This window comes from Scyliorhinus torazame, chromosome 1, assembly GCF_047496885.1.
Source record: "Scyliorhinus torazame isolate Kashiwa2021f chromosome 1, sScyTor2.1, whole genome shotgun sequence".
Taxonomy (NCBI): Eukaryota; Metazoa; Chordata; class Chondrichthyes; order Carcharhiniformes; family Scyliorhinidae; genus Scyliorhinus; species Scyliorhinus torazame.
In genome coordinates, this window is record NC_092707.1 from 217,162,350 (window position 1) to 217,185,120 (window position 22,771).

The following is a 22,771-nucleotide window of genomic DNA, read 5'->3' on the forward strand; positions in this document are numbered from 1 at the left end:
TGAAAGATGCCCTCGTATGAACGGGATATGGTGCTCGACTCATCGATCGACAGTTCCAACGCGCCACAGCAAAAAAACGCACCGATCTCCTCAGAAGACAAACACGGGACACAACCGACAGAGTACCCTTCGTCGTCCAGTACTTTCTCGGAGCGGAGAAACTACGACATCTTCGCAGCCTTCAACACGTCATCGATGAAGATGAACATCTTGCCAAGGTCATCCCCACACCCCCACTACTTGCCTTCAAACAACCGCGCAACCTCAAACAAACCATTGTTTGCAGCAAACTACCCAGTCTTCAGAACCGTGACCACGACACCACACAACCCTGCCATGGCAATCTCTGCAAGACGTGCCAGATCATCGACATGGATACCACCATTAAACGTGAGAACACCACCCACCAGGTACGTGGTACATACTCGTGCGACTCGGCCAACGTTGTCTACCACATACGCTGCAGGAAAGGATGTCCCGAAGCGTGGTACATTGGCGAGACCATGCAGACGCTGCGACAACGAATGAACGGACATCGTGCGACAATCACCAGGCAGGAATGTTCCCGTCCAGTCGGGGAACACTTCAGCAGTCAAGGGCATTCAGCCTCTGATCTCCGGGTAAGCGTTCTCCAAGGCGGCCTTCAGGACGCGCGACAACGCAGAATCGCCGAGCAGAAACTTATAGCCAAGTTCCGCACACATGTGTGGCCTCAACCGGGACTTGGGATTCATGTCGCATTACATTCATCCCCCACCATCTGGCCTGCGAAATCCTACCAACTGTCCTTGCTTGAGACAATTCACACCTCTTTAACCTGAGGTTACTCCTATCTCTGGATCTGTAAATACTTAATACCTGCAAATGCTCGCATTCAAAGCATTGTCTTGCATCTTTGAATTTGTCTATATATATATATATATATATATATATATGTTTCTGGAACCTACCTCTTCATTCACCTGAGGAAGGAGCAGTGTTCCGAAAGCTAGTGTTCGAAACAAACCTGTTGGACTTTAACCTGGTGTTGTAAGACTTCTTACTGTGCTCACCCCAGTCCAACGCCGACATCTCCACATCATATACTGATGGAAGCGTTTCTCCGCAAAGACCACCACCAGGCCCTCCTTCTCGATCTGCGCATACTTCTTTTCCGCTGCAGTCAATGTGCGGGAGGTGAAAGCCATCGTTCCCATCTTGTGGGACAGGATGGCCCCAATACCATACGGGGATGCATCACATGTGACGAGCAAAGGCTTTCCAGGATCATAGTGGGTTAGTAACCCAGACGACGACAATTGTTGTTTTACCCGCTGGAAAGCGGTTTCTTGCAGCTGACTCCAAACCCAGGTGTGATTTTTCTTTAGCAGAAGGTGCAACGGGGCCAGCGTAGTTGCCAGATTGGGGAGGGACTTCCCGTAATAGTTTACGAGGCCGAGAAAAGAACGAAGATGCAAAATGTCAGTTGGGCCGGGGGCATGTTGAATCGTGTGCACCTTCTCTGCGACGGGGGTGCAAACCTTCGCGGTCCACCCGATAACCGAGGTAGACTACTCCCTTCGCCTGAAAGACGCACTTTGTACGACGTAAACGGACTCCAGCCCCTGAAAAGCGTCTGAGGACTGCCTCCAAATGTTCCTGCTCCGACGTCCCTGTAATCAAAATGTCGTTGAAGTAAACAGCGACACGCGGTAAACCTCTCAAGATGCCCTCCATGATGCGTAGAAAATAGCGCAGGCAGAGGATACCCCAAAGAGCAACCGTGTATATTCATACAGGCCCCGGTGTGTATTAATAGTTACATATGTCCGGGAGGCAGGGTCCAGCTCCAACTGTAGATAGGCGTGACTCATATCTAATTTCGTCCACCTGCAAGCTTTTGCGTCGAGATCTTCTATGCGAAGCATTGGATATCGGTCGAGCTGGGCAGCCGTATTCACAAATAGCACGGCGTGGCTCCTGGTTCGACTTTGATACGGGCTACGGCCCCTTTTAGTTTCCCCAACCCGGGCTGGAATACATCTGGCTGCCGTCCTAGCACCTCAGTCAACCCTCCAGAAACTGTTTGGAGGATGTGCTGCCACTGCAGCCGCAAATGGCGCAACCAGTCCCGACCCAACAGGCTGGGCCCATGGTCGCGCACCACGATAAGTGGGAAACGCCCCTCCTGGCGTCCATAAACAACAGGGTCATCATAGTTCCTGCAATGCCCAATGGTTCCCCCGTGTAGGTGACCAACCTGGTCTGTGTGTCGGTTAATGTAAGGGTCTGTATACCGTGCCTGGTGCAGTCGAATGTCCTCTGGGTGATCGCGGAGACCGCTGCGCCAGTGTCCAACTCCATCTTGAGCGGGTGACCATTGACCCATACTGTCACCTTAATGGGGGTCACACGGGAGCTGCCACACAATGCAGCTGCAGGCAGTCGTCCTCCGTCTCCACGTCCTCGGGAGTAGTCGCCGCAGGTTCATCCAAATGGAAAGTATGGCCCCTGGCTGGCCCCAGTTTCTGTCGGAACGACGGTGCCTCTGGCACCCCCAGGACCGGCGTCCGCGACGGGGTCGGCGCCCACAAGTCCGACACTGACATGGCTCTTCATCCATCGGTTCTGGAGAAGGCTCCCTTCGGGGAGGAACATCCGGCGAACACTGGCGTCGATCCGGACGTCGTCTCGTCCAAGGTATCGCAGGGGTGCGGGAGACGCTTTTGAACGGAAGGGGCGGTGCCCCAAGGCATGCACCTCCATTCCCTGTAGCTCCTGCACTCCCCATTCTGTGCTCTCTCGGGACAATACTATTTCAATGGCCTGTTGAAACGTCAATAATGGCTCAGCTAACAACTTTCTCTGGGTGGTCGCATTATTAATACCGCAAACCAAATGGTCACGTAACATTTCTGACAAGGTCTCACCATAGTCACAGTACTCCGCAATCCTGTGTAGCCTGGATAGAAACTCAGCAAGGGGTTCTCCTGGAGTCCTCTCAGTGATATTAAGCCGGTAATGCTGGACTATTGTGGATGGGGTTGGGTTAAAATGTTGCACCGACTTCGGGGTGCGGTGATGACCAGCTGAGTCGCACGTTTCGGCAGCTCCCGGTGAAACGGACTTTTGGGCTCTTGATAGGAGCCCCAACGGCAATTTTGACGGCTTAAAACACTGTGCGGTAAACCAGAAGGGAATCCCCCCTGGATACGGATGGAAAAAGGAGGAGAAAGTGGCCGGATTGCAGTGGATCCTTTAGAACAGCGGCAAGGAAGGCAAGCAAAAACCAAGATGGCGTCGGAAGGTGGCAGTTTAACATGGGGCCCTGAACAACAAGAGTTCTTGAAATGCTGTGTGGAAGAGCTCAAAAAGGAAATGAAGAAAGAGCTGTTGGCCCCGATACTACAGGCGATCGAAGGGCTAAAGGAGGAACAAAAGACCCAGGCTAAAGGAGGAACAAAAGACCCTGGTGGTGAAGACGGAGACGCATGAGGCACATCAGAAACGATGTGTGGAAAGGTTGGAGGCACTGGAGAACAACGCAAGGAGGAACAACGTGAGGATTCTTGGTCTTCCTGAAGGTGTGGAGGGAGCGGGCGTCGGGGCATATGTGAGCACGATGCTGCACTCGTTAATGGGAGCGGAGGCCCCGGCGGGTCCTTTGGAGGTGGAGGGAGCATACCGAGTGATGGCGCGAGGGCCGAGAGCAGGAGAAATTCCCAGAGCCATAGTGGTGAGATTCCTCCGTTTTAAGGATAGAGAAATGGTCCTTAGATGGGCAAAGAAAACTCGGAGCAGTAAATGGGAGAACGCGGTGATCCGCGTTTATCAAGACTGGAGTGCGGAGGTGGCGAGAAGGAGGGCGAGCTTTAATCGGGCCAAGGCGGTGCTTCATAAAAAGAAGATAAAATTTGGAATGCTGCAACCAGCAAGACTGTGGGTCACATATCGAGGGAGGCACCACTACTTTGAGACGGCGGATGAAGCGTGGACTTTTATTGTGGAAGAAAAATTGGAATGAGCGGGTTATTAAAAAGAACGTTTGAACAGAGTGGTGGGGCGAATGTGGGGGGCAAAGAGGGGGGTTAAAAAGGGGGGAAAGAGGAGTTTTATGTACTAATCCTGCGATGTGGTAACTTTTCTCTCTCCCACAGGTGGTGATGGGGGAGGAGAGGAGGTGGAGGAGATGGGGCGTTGGCCATTGGGGGCGGGGCCAAGGGAGAAGCGCGGGCTTGGTTCCCACGCTATGATAACCATGGCGGGAATAGAGAAGCAGGAAGGAGGGGGCGTCGCACGGTGCGAGCCGAGGTCACGGGGGGAAGCCGAGGTCGGCCAGAGTTTGCTGACTTCTGGGAGCAACATGGGGGGAGTAATTACGCTAGCGGGGGATCTAGCGGGGGGGTGGGAGGGGGGAATTACTGGGTTGCTGCTGCTGGGGAGAGGGGGGAGCTGGTATGGGAGAGGATGGGCGGGGGGCACCACCTGGGGGAGATACAGCTGCGTGGGAACCGGGTGAGGAGCTGGAAAAAGGTGATGGCTAATCGACAAGGGGGGGGGGTAGGAAGCCCCCCAACTCGGCTGATCACGTGGAACGTGAGAGGGTTGAACGGGCCGATAAAGAGGGCACGGGTACTCGCACACCTTAAGAAACTTAAGGCAGATGTGGTTATGTTACAGGAAACGCACCTGAAACTGATAGACCAGGTTAGGCTACGCAAAGGATGGGTGGGGCAGGTGTTCCATTCGGGGCTAGATGCGAAAAACAGGGGGGTGGCTATATTAGTGGGGAAGCGGGTAATGTTCGAGGCAAAGACTATAGTGGCGGATAACGGGGGCAGATACGTGATGGTGAGTGGCAAACTACAGGGGGAGACGGTGGTTTTGGTAAACGTATATGCCCCGAACTGGGATGATGCCAATTTTATGAGGCGGATGCTAGGACGCATTCCGGACCTAGAGATGGGAAAGCTGATAATGGGGGGAGATTTTAATACGCTGTTGGAACCAGGGCTGGATAGGTCGAAGTCCAGGACTGGAAGGAGGCTGGCAGCAGCCAAGGTACTTAAAGATTTTATGGAGCAGATGGGAGGTGTAGACCCGTGGAGATTTAGCAGACCTAGGAGTAAGGAGTTCTCGTTTTTCTCCTATGTCCATAAAGTCTACTCGCGAATAGACTTTTTTGTGCTGGGTAGGGCATTGATCCCGAAGGTGAGGGGAACGGAGTATACGGCTATAGCCATTTCGGATCACACTCCACACTGGGTGGACTTGGAGATAGGGGAGGAAACAGGAGGGCGCCCACCCTGGAGAATGGACATGGGACTAATGGCAGATGAGGGGGTGTGTCTAAGGGTGAGGGGGTGCATTGAAAAGTACTTGGAACTCAATGATAATGGGGAGGTCCAGGTGGGAGTGGTCTGGGAGGCGTTGAAGGCGGTGGTTAGAGGGGAGCTGATCTCAATAAGGGCACATAAAGGGAAGCAGGAGAGTAAGGAATGGGAGCGGTTGCTGCAAGAACTTTTGAGGGTGGACAGACAATATGCGGAAGCACCGGAGGAGGGACTGTACAGGGAAAGGCAAAGGCTACATGTAGAATTTGACTTGCTGACTACGGGCACTGCAGAGGCACAATGGAGGAAGGCACAGGGTGTACAGTACGAATATGGGGAGAAGGCGAGCAGGTTGCTGGCACACCAATTGAGGAAAAGGGGAGCAGCGAGGGAAATAGGGGGAGTGAGGGATGAGGGCTTCTTGGATCGGCTGGAATTTCCCAAGGTGGGACTGGGAGCACAGATCGAGGTAGAAGAAGTGGTGAAAGGAATTAGGAGCATGCAGGCGGGAAAGGCCCCGGGACCGGATGGATTCCCAGTCGAATTCTATAGAAAATATGTGGACTTGCTCGCCCCGGTATTGACGAGGACCTTTAATGAGGCAAAGGAAAGGGGACAACTGCCCCCGACTATGTCTGAAGCAACAATATCCCTTCTCTTAAAGAAGGAAAAGGACCCGCTACAATGCGGGTCCTATAGACCTATTTCCCTCCTAAATGTAGATGCCAAGATCCTGGCCAAGGTAATGGCAATGAGAATAGAGGAATGTGTCCCGGGGGTGGTCCACGAGGACCAAACTGGGTTTGTGAAGGGGAGACAGCTGAACACGAATATACGGAGGTTGTTAGGGGTAATGATGATGGCCCCACCAGAGGGAGAAACGGAGATAGTAGTGGCGATGGATGCCGAGAAAGCATTTGATAGAGTGGAGTGGGATTATTTGTGGGAGGTGTTGAGGAGATTTGGTTTTGGAGAGGGGTATGTTAGATGGGTGCAGCTGTTGTATAGGGCCCCAGTGGCGAGCGTGGTCACGAATGGACGGGGATCTGCATATTTTCGGCTCCATAGAGGGACAAGGCAGGGATGCCCTCTGTCCCCATTATTGTTTGCACTGGCGATTGAGCCCCTGGCGATAGCGTTGAGGGGTTCCAAGAAGTGGAGGGGAGTACTTAGGGGAGGAGAAGAACACCGGGTATCTTTGTATGCGGACGATTTGCTACTATACGTGGCGGACCCGGCGGAGGGGATGCCAGAAATAATGCGGATACTTGGGGAGTTTGGGGATTTTTCAGGGTATAAATTGAACATGGGGAAAAGTGAGTTGTTTGTGGTGCATCCAGGGGAGCAGAGTAGAGAAATAGAGGACCTACCGTTGAGGAAGGTAACAAGGGACTTTCGTTACCTGGGGATCCAGATAGCTAAGAATTGGGGCACATTGCATAGGTTAAATTTAACGCGGTTGGTGGAACAGATGGAGGAGGATTTCAAGAGATGGGATATGGTATCCCTGTCACTGGCAGGGAGGGTGCAGGCGGTTAAGATGGTGGTCCTCCCGAGATTCCTCTTTGTGTTTCAGTGCCTCCCGGTGGTGATCACGAAGGCTTTTTTTCAAAGGATTGAAAAGAGCATCATGGGTTTTGTGTGGGCCGGGAAGACCCCGAGAGTGAGGAAGGGATTCTTACAGCGTAGCAGGGATAGGGGGGGGCTGGCACTACCGAGCCTAAGTGAGTATTATTGGGCCGCTAATATTTCAATGGTGAGTAAGTGGATGGGAGAGGAGGAGGGAGCGGCGTGGAAGAGATTAGAGAGGGCGTCCTGTAGGGGGACTAGCCTACAGGCTATGGTGACAGCCCCATTGCCGTTCTCACCGAGGAACTACACCACAAGCCCGGTGGTGGTGGCTACACTGAAGATTTGGGGACAGTGGAGACGGCATAGGGGAAAGACTGGAGCCTTGGGGGGGTCCCCGATAAGAAACAATCATAGGTTTGCCCCAGGGGGAATGGATGGGGGATATGGAATGTGGCAAAGAGCAGGAATAACGCAACTGAAAGATCTGTTTGTGGATGGGAAGTTCGCGAGTCTGGGAGCGCTGACCGAGAAATATGGGTTGCCCCAAGGGAATGCATTCAGGTATATGCAACTGAGGGCTTTTGCGAGGCAACAGGTGAGGGAATTCCCGCAGCTCCCGACACAAGAGGTGCAGGACAGAGTGATCTCAAAGACATGGGTGGGGGATGGTAAGGTGTCAGATATATATAGGGAAATGAGGGACGAAGGGGAGACTATGGTAGATGAACTAAAAGGGAAATGGGAAGAAGAGCTGGGGGAGGAGATCGAGGAGGGGCTGTGGGCAGATGCCCTAAGCAGGGTAAACTCGTCGTCCTCGTGTGCCAGGCTAAGCCTGATTCAGTTTAAGGTATCACACAGGGCGCATATGACTGGAGCACGGCTCAGTAAATTTTTTGGGGTGGAGGATAGGTGTGCGAGGTGCTCGAGAAGCCCAGTGAATCATACCCATATGTTTTGGTCATGCCCGGCACTACAGGGGTTTTGGATTAGGGTGACAAAGGTGCTTTCAAAAGTAGTTGGAGTCCGGGTCGAACCAAGCTGGGGGTTGGCTATATTTGGGGTTGCACAAGAGCCGGGAGTGCAGGAGGCGAGAGAGGCCGATGTTTTGGCCTTTGCGTCCCTAGTAGCCCGGCGCAGGATATTGCTAATGTGGAAAGAAGCCAAGCCCCCGGGGGTGGAGACCTGGATAAATGACATGGCAGGGTTTATAAAGTTAGAGCGGATTAAGTTTGTTCTAAGGGGGTCGGCTCAAGGGTTCACCAGGCGGTGGCAACCGTTCGTCGAATACCTCGCAGAAAGATAGACGGAATGGAAAAAAGAAGGCAGCAGCAGCAGCCCAGGATGGCGGGGGGGGGGGGGAGGAGGAACCAGAAGGACTCTCAGGGTTGTTAATATATACTGTATAATATGTATAGGCCGTTGCTACAGATAATTATATATTGGACTGTTAAATTATACTTTTGGAGAGTGTTACTTGTGACAAGGCAGTTGCCAATTAGGGCTAGTTTTCATTTTTGTTATTTATTATTTATTCATTTTTTGTTTATAAAATAGGTCATTGTTATTTGTGTTGTTATAATATTGTGTAAAGGATGCACAATGTACTGTGTTGGTTGACCAAAAATTTTCAATAAAATATTTATTAAAAAAAAAAATGTTGCACCACTAAGGTCACAAGTTCATCAAATGTCTAGGTGTCCGGTGCAGCTGGGTACGTAAGGCTCCTAATCACCCCAAACGTATGCGGGCTGCAGGCGGTGAGCAAAATGACCACCTGGTACTCGTTTTCGGTGATGTTGTTTGCCCAGAAATAGTAACGGGTCTGTTGTGCGTACTGGTTCCAACTTTCTAGCGCAGCATCAAAGACATCCATACAGAGGCATGGTGTAACAGAAAAAAATCTTCCAACCAGTATCCAACAAAAATCCAGGCAGGTGGCTTCAGCAGCATAGACAGCTATCCACTTTAACCCTTGTCGCCAGTTTTGTGAGGGCCACAAAGAATCCAGCATGAGTTGTAGAATAGAAAGAAATAACATCAGCTATATTTATGTAGGGAATCTGCGAATGATTTCTCTGCCTCCCTCATTGGGGAAGCTCATACTCCCTCAGGATTGTGGGACTGCCATTAGTCCCCAGCCAGTGGTAAGCAGGCAGGTTATAACAAACTGGTTTCATAAATAAACATTGTTTTAATTTAAAAATACTGGAAAGTTCTGTTGCATCATACCTGCAGCGTGTGTTTCCCATAATCACAATCTATTAACCACACTCAAACCTATCTAGCATGCTCAAAACTATTGAGTGCACACAAATCCAGGGCGCACAAAGCTATCCAGTGAAATCAAAGCTATCCAGCTCACTCTCAATGCTACCTAGCACACTCAAAGCTATGCAGCACTCTCAATGCTACCCAGCATACTCAAAACTACCCGGCACGGTAGCACAGTGGTTAGCACTGTTGCTTCACAGCTCCAGGGTCCCTGGTTGGATTCCCGGCTTGGGTCTCTGTCTGTGCGGAGTTTGCATGTTCTCCCTGTGTCTGTGTGGGTTTCCTCTGGATGCTCCGGTTTCCTCGCACAAGTCCCGGGAGACGTGCTGTTAGGTCATTTGGACATTCTGAATTCTCCCTCTGTGTTCCCAAACAGGGACCGGAATGTGGAGGCTCGGGGCTTTTCGCAGTAACTTCATTGCAGTGTTAATGTAAGCCTACTTGTGAGAATAAAGATTATTATTATTATTAGATGTAAGGTCTTTTGTACTGTCTTTTGAAAATAAAGGATTGATCCCATTGCTTTACAGGAGCGGTTTTGGAGGCGAACGAATGCATCCGTATTCTAGTGAGCACTGATACTGTGCAATGGGGCTCTCCACTGGCTGCTATATGCGCAATAACAAACGCTTCCTGTGATGTCGTCTCCCTTACAAATGCCTCCAAGATATTTTGGCAACTGAACAAAGTGGACATTCCCAGGACACAGTACACCATTCTGAATAGGACTGTATCTCAGGTCAACATTCCTGTTTTCAATCAAACCGTTGGAATGCTCAGCTGTCAGATCCACCAAGGACCAGGAGTGACTCTGCGAAATGACGTGAGAATCCGCACTGGCTGTAAGTATCAACAGTCAGAAACACAAAATTCCAGTTACTTTGTAAACCTGAGCTATCTCCATTTCCCACCTTGTCTCCAAGTTGCTACGTTAATATTTTTGTTCTCTTCCACAAGAAATATTTTGTAAACCATGCAGCTCAGATGACAACACCTGGAAGACTGAGATACCAGCTCACTCAGGGCAAGTCTTCATGCTGTCACTTCCCTGTTTATCCATAAAATATTGTACCAGAGACCATGGAGCTGTGAAGCAACTGTGCGAACCACTGTGCTACCATACTGCCCAAAAGTGAACAAAGTCCCATAGCGAGCGCATTTAGCTGTGTGTTTCACGGTGCTCGCAGTGCCGAGAATCACATGGTTATTCAACGGACTGTCAAACACTGTCATTTTCTGTTTCCAGCCCCCCATGAGAAGGCCACCCATAACCGCCAGGAGCGGGAGAAAACTGGAGGAGGACCATCAGACCTGCGGCCCCTGACCATGGCTGAGCACAGTGCCCTAGACATGGTCAGGGGCCCAGAGGAAAGGGCTGTTGCTGGGTGGAGGTTGGCTGCGGGCGAGGAAGTGCGACCCTGCTTAGTGAGGTTCCCCGTGCCACATCTGTCCCCTCCCACAACACCACCCCCACACTATCCTCACCCGTACACCGGGGAGGCCTCGCGAACATATCGGGGATCGTCATGTGTGCCAGGATGAAGGCATCATGCACACTTCCCGGGTATTGGGCACAGAGATGAATGATGCGTAGCTGATGGTCACATATGAGCTGCACATTTGAGTGGAACCTCTTTCGGTTGGTGGAGAGCGGCCTGTCATCTGCAGGTGCTTGTAGGGCAACATGCATCCCGTCAATCAGCCCTTGGACCCGGGGCATATCGGCGATGGCGGCGAACTCTGCTACCCAGGAATCCTGATGGACTCGGTCCACATTGAAATGGATGTATTGTGCCGACCGGGCATACAGGGCCTCCGTGACGGCGCGGATGCACCAAGCTCTTTGAAATCCCAGATAGGTCCCCACTCGGCATCTGGAAGGACCCTGTGGCGTAAATGTTCAGGGCGACCAATGCCTTGACGGCCATCAGGAGTGTGTGTCATCCCCCTTTCTGCCACGGTCCCAGGTGCACCATGATCTGACAGATATACCACACTATCTCCCTGCTCAGCCAGAATATTTGGCGACATTCCTGGTGCGGAAAGACCTCGAATGACAGGCGCTGCCTGTACACGCAAGGACTTGTGCAGCACCTCCTTTGCACCTCCTCCTCTTCGGCCTGTTGAACGACCGGCTCTCCATCCTGAGCGGCTGTCTCCTGTTCCTCTGGGCACACTCCACTGCTGCACACTCCGCTGCTGCAGCTTCCTCCACCTCGAGCAGTTCCAGCTCGTACAACTGAATCAGAATACTGTTGTGTTAAGCACACTGAGATAACACGGGCTGCAACTGGATGCAGCTATAACTGAAATATACTCCAGACCTTGAAGTTAGTTCGATTTGATTTATTGAACCTGTCACACAGTTAGCACAGTGAGTTCGACTCTCTGCTAACCTAAGTGTGATTACTCTGTCTGACTGAACCAGACTAGCTCTTAGCCATGTGCTGTAGGTGTTACGTGATATATACACCGGACTCACTCTGTAGATGTCTCCAGTGGAAAGAGGCGGAGCGTGAGCACCTCGTGCATTTTACAGTGGGAAACCACCCCAAGTGTTCTGCCCGCTGACTGGTCATGTCCTGTTCCCTGCACTCACCAGATGCCTGTCTGTATCTCATTCTGTGCATGTCTGCATATCATGACATCTCCCCTTTTGAAATGTTTTTCTGTGGCATATGTAAAAGTATTTACATGTGTAGGCCAAAAAACTAACTTATTTACATAAAATGGCAAATGGGAACATAGTACATGTGAAAACAGGTGTCTAATGTGCGAAAACAGAACATAGCAAACAAAACAAATGTTCATAAGTCCAGTCTCTGGGACTTGCGTCTGATCCTGGTCGACCGCTGGAGAGGTGATGGTGGGGACAACGTCGCCTTGAAGGGCGGGATTGCAGCCGAACTGGTGGCCTCGTGGTTCGAGGTGTCAGGAGGTGGCACAATAACAGATGGAAACAACAAAGAATGTGGTTGCGGGCGGGCAACTGTGCGCAGTGCCCGTCTGTTTCGCCGCACAACAGAGCCATCAGCCATACACACAACATACAATCGGGGAGCAGCCTGTCGAAGAACAACCACTGGAGCTGACTAGCCTCCATCAGGTAGCTTGATCTGAAGAGCATCCGCCGGGGATAGCACAGGCAAATCGGTGGCATGAGCATCATAGCCCTGCTTTTGCCGGTCCCTGAGTTTCTGCACCTTCTGCAGCACCGGGAGGAGATCCAGATCAGGCAAGTGTATGGCTGGAAGAGTCGTCCGCAGGTCCCTGTTCATCAGGAGCTGAGCCGGTGACATGCCGGTAGACAGAGGGGATGCCCTGTATGCAAGCAGTGCAAGGTTGATGTCAGAAGCAGAATCCGCAGCCTTGCAGATGAGCTGCTTCACTATGTGCACCCCTTTCTCAACTTTTCCGTTGGACTGCGGGTAATGTGGGCTGGAAGTGATGTGATGAAACTGATGTAGCTGGGCAAACCTTGACCACTCTTGGCTGCTGCAGCAAGGACCATTGTCACTCATGACAGTGACTGGAATACCATGCCTGGAGAACGTCTCCTTACAGGCCTTGATGATGGTCTTGGATGTGAGGTCCGAGAGCTTCACGACTTCTGGGTAGTTGGAAAAATAATCAATGATTAGCAAATAATCACGACCACTGGCGTGAAAGAGGTCGATGCCATCCTTGGACCATGGGGAGGTCACGATTTTGTGCTGCTGAAGCGTCTCCTTGCTCTGCTGGCTGGAAGCATTGACAGGTCGGACAGTTGAGGACCATATTTGAGATGTCCTGACTAATCCCAGGCCATCTCTAGCTTGCCTGGCTCTGCGCCTGCACTTCTCGACACCCAGATGTCCCTCGTGGATTTGTCGGAGCACCAAGCTCTGGAGACTTCGTGGAATGACAAGGCGGTCCAGTTGGAGGAGGATACCATCAACCACCGTCAGGTCGTCCTTCACATTGAAGGATTGAGGCACTGCCCTTTTTGCCAGCCATTGGCGAGGTGGTGCATGACATGCTGCAGAAGAGGGTCTTTGGCTGTCTCGTCGCGAATGCAGATCACCTTCACATCCGACGCCAGGAGGTTGCTGGCCCACAGCTGCACCTGTGATTCGATCTGTTGGATGAATGCTGGCGGGTCAGCAGGCAAGGTTATGGAGTGGGACAAGGCATCTGCAATAATGTGTTCCTTGCCAGGCGTTTACACGAGCTTAAAGTCGTACCTTCTGTGTCTGATGAGGATGCGCTGCAGCCGGGGTGTCATGTCGTTCAGGTCCTTGTGGATAATGTGGACCAGAGGCCTGTGGTCCATCTCGACGGTGAACATCAACAGGCCGTAGACATAATCGTGGAACTTGAGAATTCCAGTGAGAAGGCCCAGGCATTCCTTTACAATTTGGGCGTACCGCTGCTCGGTGGGTGTCATCGCCCGTGATGCGTAGGCAACCGGTGCCCAGGATGAGGTGTCATCGCGCTGGAGCAACACCGCGCCGATGGCTCACATCTGTCGAGATTTTTGTTTCCCTGTCAGGGTCAAAAAATACCAATACAGGTGCAGTGGTGAGCTTGGGTTTCAGCTCCAACCACTCTGTTTGATGAGCTGCCTGCCACTCAAAGGCAATAGACTTTTTCACCAGGTGTCTGAGGGCCGTGGTGTGTGAGGCCAGGTTTGGGATAAACTTGCCCAAAAAGTTTACCAGGCCTAGGAAGCGCAGCACCGCCTTCTTGTCTTCAGGGGTCTTCATGGCTTTGATGGCCTTGACCTTGTCTGTGTCCGGGCGCGCCCTGCTGAGAGGTCTGGTCACCTAAAAGCTTCAGTGTCGACATGCCAAAGCAACACTTGGCCCTGTTCAGCTTGAAGCCATTGGCATGGACACAGCGGAATACCTGCTGAAGACGAGAGATGTGCTCTTCGGGGGTTGTGGACCACATGATAACGTCGTCCACATACACACAAACCCCTTCAATGCCCTCCATCATCTGCTCCATGATTCTATGGAAGATCTCCGAGGCCGAGAAAATGCCGAACGGTAAACGATTATAGCAGTACCTACCAAACGGTGTGTTGAAGGTGCAGAGCCTTCTGCTGGTTTCATCCAGCTGGATTTGCCAGAACGTGTGACGCATCTAACTTTGTGAAAAACCGGGCGTGTGCCAACTCACTTCTTAGTTCCTCCCACTTCGGGATGGGGTAGTGTTCCCGCATTATATTCTGGTTGAGATCCTTGGGATCAATGCAGATGTGCAGCTCCCTCGAAGGCTTTTTTTACACATACCATCGAGCTGACCCAGTCAGTCGGTTCTGTAACTTTGGAGATGATGCCCTGGTCCTGAAGATCCTTTAACTGCACCTTCAGGCGCTCCTTCAGTGGAGCCGGGACCCGGCGTGGTGCGTGGACCACAGGCGTGGCATCAGGCCGCAGCAGGATCTTGTACCGACATGGCAGAGTGCCCATCCCGTCAAACATATCCGGATACTGAGCGAGGATGTCGTCAATGCCAGCTTGAAGATCCACGTGGGGGGAAGTCATTGTGTAGACCCGCTGCACAAGGTTTAGCTGCTTGCATGTGTGTCGAGCAGGGAGGCCCTGTCTGGCTTGACGATTTCAAACCTTAGCCTTGCGTGAATGCTCCTGTTGGAGATGAGCAGATGGCAGAATCCCAGTGCTGTGATGACATTGCCGTTATCGTCCAGGAGCTGGCAGGCTGCTGGAAGGAGCTTGGATGGCTTCTTGATGCGGTTGAAATCTGCCTGTGAAAGGAGATTGGCAGAAGCACCTGTGTCCAGCTTGAACTGGATAGAGCATTGATTTACTTGCATCACCGCACGCCACTCGTCCGCAGAATCCACAGTGAGGATGGGCAGGCGTCGTGATGATGTCGGTGAGGCATGTTCACGTGTGGTGATGATGCCCACATGGTAGGGGGACTCCAGGTAATCGTCCTCTGGATCCGTTGTACTGCCAGGATCAGAATCCTGTCAACCTTGTTGGACACTCCGAATGCGCCTGCGTTGGAATTGGGAGCGCTGGCCCTTGACTGGAGGTGCAGGCCTGCACAAGGCTGCATCGTGTCCAGGCTTTCCGCAATTTAAACAGCGCTTGCCTCTTGCAGGGCAGTGTTTCTTTAAGTGGGCTGTGCCGCAGTTCGGGCACGTCATGACATTGTTACGCTCCGTGCGTCATCGCACATGCGCAGCGCGGTTGGCAGATGTTCGCACTCACACAGTGTGGTGATCGGCCGCTTCGTTATCCCATTCGCATCGCGCATGCGCGGGGCTCCGGGAAGAGGGTGCGAAATGGCCACTTTCATCAATGCTGAGGTGCTGCATCCAGGTGATGGCCTGCACACTCTCTGCCTCGTGGGAGGCAAGTTTTTCATTTTCAGCCGATTTGTATTGGGAATACCGAATTTTGGGGTGCTCATACACTACATGTTTCAATCGCAGCTGACAGGATCATATGCTTGATTTTCAGTAGCTGCTCTCTCAGAGGATCAGAGTGAACTCCAAAAATGATTTGGTCTCTGGTCATGGAGTCAGCAATATCACCAAAGTTGCAGGACTGCGCTAGTAGACGGAGATTCGTTAGGAAGGAGTTGAAAGATTCATCTTTACCTTGTAGGCGTTGTTTGAATATATAGCATTCGATTTCATTGGTGTCCACTTCACAATGACTATCAAACTTGTCCAGGATGGTCTGAAACTTTGTCTTGTCTTCGGTGAAGTTAAATGAGTTGAAGAGTTGGATGGCTTGATCACCCGCTGTTGAGAGGAGAAGCGCGATCTTTCTTGTATCAGATGCACCCTCGAGATCTGAGGCTTCGATGTACAGCAGAAACCTTTGCTTGAAAGTCCGCCAGTTGGCACTCCGCAGCTGTTGAGGATCCTCTCCATGGTGCCGGGATACATTTGCTGGTCGTCACGGAACAGATTGAGGTAAACCACCTTGGGATAGCAAGGAGACAGAGAATCTAGTGGAGTGGTGCAACAATCCCTCAATGCCAGCAAAACTAAAGAGCTGGTCATTGACTTCAGGAAGCAAAGCACTGTACACACCCCTGTCAGCATCAATGGGACCGAGGTGGAGATGGTTAGCAGCTTCAAATTCCTCGGGATACACATCACCAAAAATCTGACCTGGTTATCCCATGTGGACGCTACGACCAAGAAAGCACAACATCGCCTACACTTCCTCAGAAAACTAAGGAAATTCGGCATGTCCACACTGACTCTTACCAACTTTTACAGATGCACCATAGAAAGTATCCTATCTGGTTGCATCACAGCCTGGTATGGCAACTGCTCAGCCCAAGAAACTTCAGAGAGTCGTGAACACAGCCCAGTCCATCACATGCACCTGCCTCCCATCCATCTACATCCCCCGCTGCCTGGGGAAAGCGGCAACATAATCAAAGACCCCTCCCACCCCAGATACCAGCCTCCCCGAACAGGTGCCGGAATGTGGCGATGAGAGGTTTTTCCACAGTAACTTTATTTGAAGCCTACTTGTGACAATAAGCGATTTTCATTTCATTTCTTCCAACTTCTTCCATCGGGCAGGAGATACAAAAATCTGAGTACACGCACGAACAGACTCAAAAACAGCTTCTTCCCTGCTGTTACCAGACTCCTAAATGACCCTCTTATGGACTGACCTGATTAATACTACACCCCTGTATGCTTCACCGGGGGTGTATGCCAGTGTCTATGTATTTGCATTGTGGGCCTTGTATGTATTTTCTTTTTCATGTTCTTAATGATCTGTTTGAGCTGCTGCAGAAAACACTTTTCACTGTACCTCGGTGCATGTGACAATAAACAAAATCCAAATCCAACTGCAGGGCATCCCCCAGGACTGCTGCAACCAGTAGGAAGGCCACCATTGCTGGTTGAATTCCAATATGCATTGTCTGTAGGGGGTGAAAGGCTGACATGTTAGCATGGTGCCTAACCAGGTGCAATGGGCTACATGGTGGCACCGGTTGACACTGCCGACCCTGCTCCCACTTGTCCCCCCCCCCCCCATCCCCCCCATCCCCGCACCACTGCCCCATCAGTGCCTGCCACCATGGGGGCCCCTGGCCCTGATGCCTGTCCCTGCTGCCACCAGGGGTATCGTCGGCTGGCACCACCCTCACCGATGGTATGCTCCACGGTACCCTCCCGGTGTCCCCGTAGGACTACTGTGGATGTTGCCCTTGGGTGGGGGTGGGTGTATGGTGGAGGATTGGGTGGAGGGTGGGTACTGGGGTGCGGGGATGGGGTGCTGGGGGCAACCATGCGGCCGGTATCTCTCTGCAAAACCAGGAGCCAAGGTGGATGGTCAGTGGGATGGACAGCAAGATGGCTGCCTTGCAGGCAATGGGAATGGCGGGCCGTGCCTCTACATCACCCGAGATCCATGGGGAGTCATTCCGGCCACACGACCAATCCCCTGTCATCCCCCCCCCCCTTCCCAGCCCTGCAGGCACCCCCTTACCCCAGTCAACCCGGCCTGTGTCCGGCCCAGACGCCCACAGTCACGCCTCTGTGTCCTACCTCCCCTCTCTCACTCATAAGCCACGTCGCCAGTTTCATGGTTTTTAAAAGCACAAGTGAAACCTCTCCATCGGCAATTCGGCCCATTGGAGGCGGAGAATCCCGGAGCCCGGGAGGATACCAGGTCGGGCCCAGTAACGGTATTCCGAGGTTGTTTATTTTACACACGTTCTGGTTTGCATTGACGCCGCTGTCGAGGCTACAGAGAATTGCGATCTGTCGTGAAATCAGCGCTCGCTGCGATTTCAGAGTCGGAACTGATTCTCCGCCCAATCGCATTTCCTGATTCCGGCGACGGAGAATCCCACCCATTGGCTTTACTGTAGCCCTGAAGATGCAGAAGGAAGAGGGGATGATGAGCAGAGTTGGAGTGGGAATGGGTTGAGAGTACATACAGTGGGGAAAGTGAGGGCGAGCAGGAGGAGAGGAGATGAGAGAACATGTGGAGCGACCATTAAAAATTGAATGAAGGAACCCTTATAAACACCAGAAATCAACCAAAACGACTTCAAAAAAACATTTGTAAGCACTTGAAACATTTAAAGACTTAAACATAGCACATACCAGAACCCTGGCAAACTGCTGGAATTGAAGGGCTTCCTCCAAAGAGCTGAACGGGGCATTTTATTGCAACTGTGCCTTCGCATCAGGCTATCTGAGCTCATTTACTGAGTGCTACTTGCTGCACCTGGGAGATGAAGTCCCAGCTGCTCCTTCTTAAAAAGGCAATCACGCACGTTCTAATGTGGCCAACAGTGTACACCTCTGTCTCACCGTTGAATGTCAAGAGAGTAAGACCAGGCTGGATAATGCTAGGAGTGTAATAGGTAAGATTGATAGTTGAGGATGTAGATTGACACATGGAATTGTGACATTGTTGCCATCACAGAGAAGTGGTTAAGGGAAGGGCAGGACTGGCAACTTAACATTCTGCGGTATAGGATCTTTAGGCGAGACAGAGGAGGTTGTAAAATGGGCAGCGGTGTTGCAATATTAATTAAGGAATCAATTACTGAAATGAGGCAAGAGGATGGCCGTAATCTACTGGCCTCGTTGCGCCTGACTTAGAACTCAAATCTGCCTGGGCATGTAGTGGAGGCTGGAAATCTCACAACCTTTAAAAAGCACTTGAATGAGCACTTGAAACACCATCACATTCAAGGATATGGGACAAGTGCTGGTAAATGGGATTAGTACGAGATGAGGAATGGTTCTTGTTAGTGCAGACTCGATTGGCCAAACAGCCTTTTCTGCACTTTTGACTTGATAACTAGAATATTGAATTTAAATAACGGCAGCAACATTGGTATGAAGGGTGAAACAGCCAAGGAAGATTGTGCAATTAGTTAAAAAGGTGTGATGGGAGGTGAGCAAATAATTACAGGTCAGAGCGCCTGACCTCACTAGTGGGCAAATTATTGGAATCAATACTGAGAGACAGGATAAACTGTCACTTAGAAAATTGCAGATTAATCAACGAAAGTCAGGATGGATTTGTTAAGGGAAAAATGTGTCTGACTAACTTGATTGAAATTTTTAAGGAGGTAACAAGGAGGCAGTTGATGTGGTCTAAATGAATTTTAGCTAGACTTTTGACAAGGTCCCATGTGGCAGACTGGTTGAAAAATAAAAACCCTTTGGATCCAGGGGACTGTAGCTAGCTGGATACAAAATTAGCTCAGTGGCAGGAAACAAAGAGTCATTGTTGATGGAAGATTTTGTGACTGGAAGACTGTTTCCAGTGGGGTTCTGCAGGACTCAATACCAGCTCCCCTGATGTTTGTGCTATAAATTGAAGATTTGGATGTAAATTGTCATTCTCATTAACGATGGGATTGGTCAAGATGCTCGCAGATATGATAAAAATTGGCTGTGTGGTCGATAGCGAGGAGGATTGCTGTAGAATGTATGGGCTGGTCAAAGAACAAAGAAACTTACAGCACAGGAACAAGCCCTTCGGCCCTCCAAACCTGTGCCGGCCATGCTGCCCATCTATCCTAAAACCTTCTACACTTCCCGGGTCCGTATCCCTCTCGTCCCATCCTATTCAGGTATTTGTCAAGAAGCCCCTTAAACATCACTATCGTCCCTGCTTCCACCACCTCCTCCGGCAGCAAGTTCCAGGCACCTACGACAGTCTGAATAAAAACCTTGCCTTGCACATCTCCTCTAAACCTTGCCCCTCGCACCTTAAACCTATACCCCCTAGTGAATGACAGTTCCACCCTGGGAAAAAGTCTCTGACTATCCATTCTGTCCATGTCCATGACCCTCACAATTTTGTAGACTGCTGACAGTTCGCCGCTCAACCTCTGTCGTTCCAGTGAGAACAAACTGAGTTTATCCAACCTCTCCTCATAACTAATGCCCTCCATACCAGGCAACATCCTGGTAAATCTCTTCTGTCCCCTCGCCAAAGCCTCCACATCCTTCTGGTAGTGTGGCGACCAGAATTGAACACTATACTCCAAGTGTGGCCTAACTAAGGTTCTATACAGCTGCAACATGTCTTGCCAATTTTTATACTCAATGCCCCAGCCGATGAAGGCAAACATGCTGTCTGCCTTCTTGATTACCTTCTCCACCTGCGTTGCCACTTTCAGTGAAGTGTGGAGCAGTACATCCAGATCCCTCTGCCTATCAATACTCTTAAGAGGTCTGCCATTTACTGTGCTGCCCGTGAAGGCAAATGGAATGTTGGCCTTTAATTCAAAGGGAATAGAACATAGAACATAGAACATAGAACAATACAGCGCAGTACAGGCCCTTCGGCCCATGATGTTGCACCGAAACAAAAGCCATCTAATCTACACTATGCCATTCTCATCCATATGTTTATCCAATAAACTTTTAAATGCCCTCAATGTTGGCGAGTTCACTACTGTAGCAGGTAGGGCATTCCACGGCCTCACTACTCTTTGCGTAAAGAACCTACCTCTGACCTCTGTCCTATATCTATTACCCCTCAGTTTAAAGTTATGTCCCCTCGTGCCAGCCATATCCATCCGCGGGAGAAGGCTCTCACTGTCTACCCTATCCAACCCCCTGATCATTTTGTATGCCTCTATTAAGGCTCCTCTTAACATCCTTCTCTCCAACGAAAACAACCTCAAGTCCATCAGCCTTTCCTCATAAGATTTTCCCTCCATACCAGGCAACATCCTGGTAAATCTCCTCTGCACCCGCTCCAAAGCCCCCACGTCCTTCCTATAATACGGTGACCAGAACTGTACGCAATACTCCAAATGCGGCCGTACCAGAGTTCTGTACAGCTGCAACATGACCTCCCGACTCCGGAACTCAATCCCTCTACCAATAAAGGCCAACACTCCATAGGCCTTCTTCACAACCCTATCAACCTGGGTGGCAACTTTCAGGGATCTATGTACATGGACACCTAGATCCCTCTGCTCATCCACACTTTCAAGAACTTTACCATTAGCCAAATATTCCGCATTCCTGTTATTCCTTCCAAAGTGAATCACCTCACACTTCTCTACATTAAACTCCATTTGCCACCTCTCAGCCCAGCTCTGCAGCTTATCTATATCCCTCTGTAACCTGCTACATCCTTCCACACTATCGACAACACCACCGACTTTAGTATCGTCTGCAAATTTACTCACCCACCCTTCTGCGCCTTCCTCTAGGTCATTGATAAAAATGACAAACAGCAACGGCCCCAGAACAGATCCTTGTGGTACTCCACTTGTGACTGAACTCCATTCTGAACATTTCCCATCAACCACCACCCTCTGTCTTCTTTCAGCTAGCCAATTTCTGATCCACATCTCTAAATCACCCTCAATCCCCAGCCTCCGTATTTTCTGCAATAGCCTACCGTGGGGAACCTTATCAAACGCTTTGCTGAAATCCATATACACCACATCAACTGCTCTACCCTCGTCTACCTGTTCAGTCACCTTCTCAAAGAACTCGATAAGGTTTGTGAGGCATGACCTACCCTTCACAAAGCCATGCTGACTATCCCTGATCATATTATTCCTATCTAGATGATTATAAATCTTGTCTCTTATAATCCCCTCCAAGACTTTACCCACTACAGACGTGAGGCTCACCGGTCTATAGTTGCCGGGGTTGTCTCTGCTCCCCTTTTTTGAACAAAGGGACCACATTTGCTGTCCTCCAGTCCTCTGGCACTATTCCTGTAGCCAATGATGACATAAAAATCAAAGCCAAGGAATGGAGTATAAAAGTAGATAAACCTTGCTAAAACTATGCAAGACACTAGTTAGACTATACCTGGTGACCACACTTGGGGGAAGGCCAATTTTCTTCTTCCTCCTTTCTTTATTTTTTGACGTTATCATTTTTGATCCATGGACCCTTAATGGACATGTATCTTTATGTCAAGCAGCAGAGAGAGTGAGAAATTCCAGAAAGTTGCAACATAATAAGCGGGCTTCTCCATCCCACCAGCCCCGTTTTCCTGCATGGCCGGCAGCAGAATTCCCAGTTTCCGCAGCGGCAATGGAGTTTCCCATTGTGGCCACCCCATGCCCTTGGGAAACCTGCGGGCAGGGGTGCCGGCAAAGGGAAGGATCCCTCTGATGGAGAATCCTGCAGAATATTTGGTGCTAGTTTTCGGACAGCAGAACTCAGATTTTGTGGCACCCAAGAGATGGGTGGGACTCAGTTCAACTGGTTGGCTTCAAGCCAATGCAGTGGCCAAAAGGACATATTCTGCCCGATAACAGGTGATGATTGGATCCTACCCAAATGGGATGATTTGCAGACCCAAGGGAAGCAGAGTTGGATCCTGGACCGTCAAGAAAAAAGGAGCTGTCAGTGCCTGCTCTCCCTCTCTTTTCTTTCTCTCTCTCTTCAGAAATGCTGTGAGCTGCTATATTTCTGAACCTAGAGAGAACCTGAATGAATGAATCTACAGCGAAACCCACTACAGACTGAAGACAGAAACTTTGAACTGAAAGCCTAGTTTGAAGAAAAGTGTGCTGAAAGACAACAATCTGTTGGCAGCGATGGCCTATCAGGGGAAAACAGCAGCGGCCAGAGCAGTGGCACCACGGCTGGTTTGTTGTTAAGCAGGGAGGGTCAA

At 50.7% G+C, this 22,771-nt stretch overlaps 1 protein-coding gene across 2 annotated transcripts in view; it reads left to right on the plus strand.

The window, feature by feature from the left end:
- The window catches only part of LOC140430125 (interleukin-6 receptor subunit beta-like), a 548,481-nt gene that overhangs the window by 106,994 nt on the left and 418,716 nt on the right, over positions 1-22,771 (plus strand). For both annotated transcript variants that reach the window (XM_072517643.1, XM_072517640.1), the window contains exon 3: positions 9,686-9,997. In XM_072517643.1, the coding sequence (XP_072373744.1) occupies positions 9,686-9,997 (312 nt within the window). The remainder of the gene's footprint in view (positions 1-9,685; positions 9,998-22,771) is intronic.